Below are 1,473 nucleotides of genomic sequence, written 5' to 3'. Positions count from 1 at the left end.
CAGAGAAAATCCACTGACATGATTTTGTGGCAGAGTTAGATCGTAAGAAGTCTCTACTTCACCTCTCTTTGCCAAAACTGCCACCCAACCTGACCATCACTCTCCAGAGACTTAGATTTCGGCACTCTCACCCAAACTATTCTTTATTGGTCTAGATCCCACTTCACACAGGGCTTCCAACTTTTACCTTCCATTATTACAGGTCTCAAAACTATACTGTTTTTCGGAGGTTTACTGTCATTCATTCTTTTATAACATAGGTGTAAGTTGTCCTAGAATCAGCCCTATTCATGGCCCTAAGGTCTCTCCTGGGAAGTGGCAACGAGTTGCTTAAACTGGACGAGTCTCTTACACTGGACAACAAGCTGCTTACAATGTACAAATTTCGTACACTGGACAATGAGTCTCTTCCAATGGTGTCCAAAGAGTGCCATTTCCACGAACCACAAAGCATGCAAGGTACTGTTGGCTTCATCAATCCTGGTGCACTTCGCAGGAATCTTTGGATACTTTTGACAGCTGCAGATTGTAGCAGGTAACACTGCGTTTGGCAAAAGAGAAACTGCTGGTAACGCTGAGCTTGTAAACACGAAACCAATTTTTCTTTTTTTATTAATTCTATGAAGTGCTGTAAGAAAAATATTGTTATTTACTGGACAGCATTTCGTAAAATTATTCAAAATACTATTGATCAAGTGTTTATAAGCTCAACGACTTTGTTTTGAAGGTAGTAGTGAAAACATTTTCTCCTATGGTAAACACAGCGTTACCTGCTACAATCTGCAGCTATTAAACGCTTCCTAAGATTCTTGTGAAGTGTACCAGGATTTAATGAAGCCACCTGCATAACACATGGATTGTAAGCACTGACTCAGGCTTTCCATCACTAGCGCTTTGTTGAACCAAACTCTCCTTAACAAGGAGCCAAAAACTTCGTTTGCCAGTTCGGATTCCTAGTTCCTTACCAAAGTCATATCATGGTTACATAACAACATTTGGTAGATAAAAAAGTGAGGTCAATGAGTGTGCACACTTCAGTTGATTTGTTTCGCAGTCTTTGTGAGGACATGGCACCAAGTGGAGTACAGAAGAAATTAGAAATTTCTGGTGTTCCGTTAGAATAAAACAACCATCAATGTCCCAAATGACACGCAGAGCTTAAAATCTAATCTTGGCAAGTGAATCATAAAAATAAAAGATCAACATCAGTAAAAACTTAAACCTGTCACATTGAAATCAATCAATTAAATTGAAAGCTTCTAATATGAAACAACCTCCCATCTTACTGGCCTAGTATGACTCCTTACCCAAGGCCTCAACGTACAGTTAACTCACCAGACTTCTGACCTTCATGTCTTCATACTTATACTAGTTTGACAAGATTTCATTTACCAGATCGTCATAAACATATATTTTATTTGTGTGTGTCTCTGAATGGAGATACCTTAATGTGGTGAAAGGGTTTGGGTATCG

The 1,473-nt window shown here is 39.1% G+C and overlaps 1 protein-coding gene across 1 annotated transcript in view; it reads left to right on the top strand.

Annotated features, from left to right (window-relative positions):
* Positions 1 to 290: 290 nt before the first annotated feature.
* The window catches only part of LOC137625093 (titin), a 19,652-nt gene continuing 18,469 nt past the window's right edge, over positions 291 to 1,473 (top strand). Inside the window, exon 1 of the mRNA XM_068356026.1 lies at positions 291 to 535. Within this exon, the coding sequence (XP_068212127.1) occupies positions 291 to 535 (245 nt within the window). The remainder of the gene's footprint in view (positions 536 to 1,473) is intronic.

The sequence above is a fragment of the Palaemon carinicauda genome, chromosome 31 (assembly GCF_036898095.1).
Source record: "Palaemon carinicauda isolate YSFRI2023 chromosome 31, ASM3689809v2, whole genome shotgun sequence".
Classification (NCBI taxonomy): Eukaryota; Metazoa; Arthropoda; class Malacostraca; order Decapoda; family Palaemonidae; genus Palaemon; species Palaemon carinicauda.
Note: the sequence above shows the minus strand (reverse complement) of the source record. Positions and strands in the feature narration are given on the sequence as shown.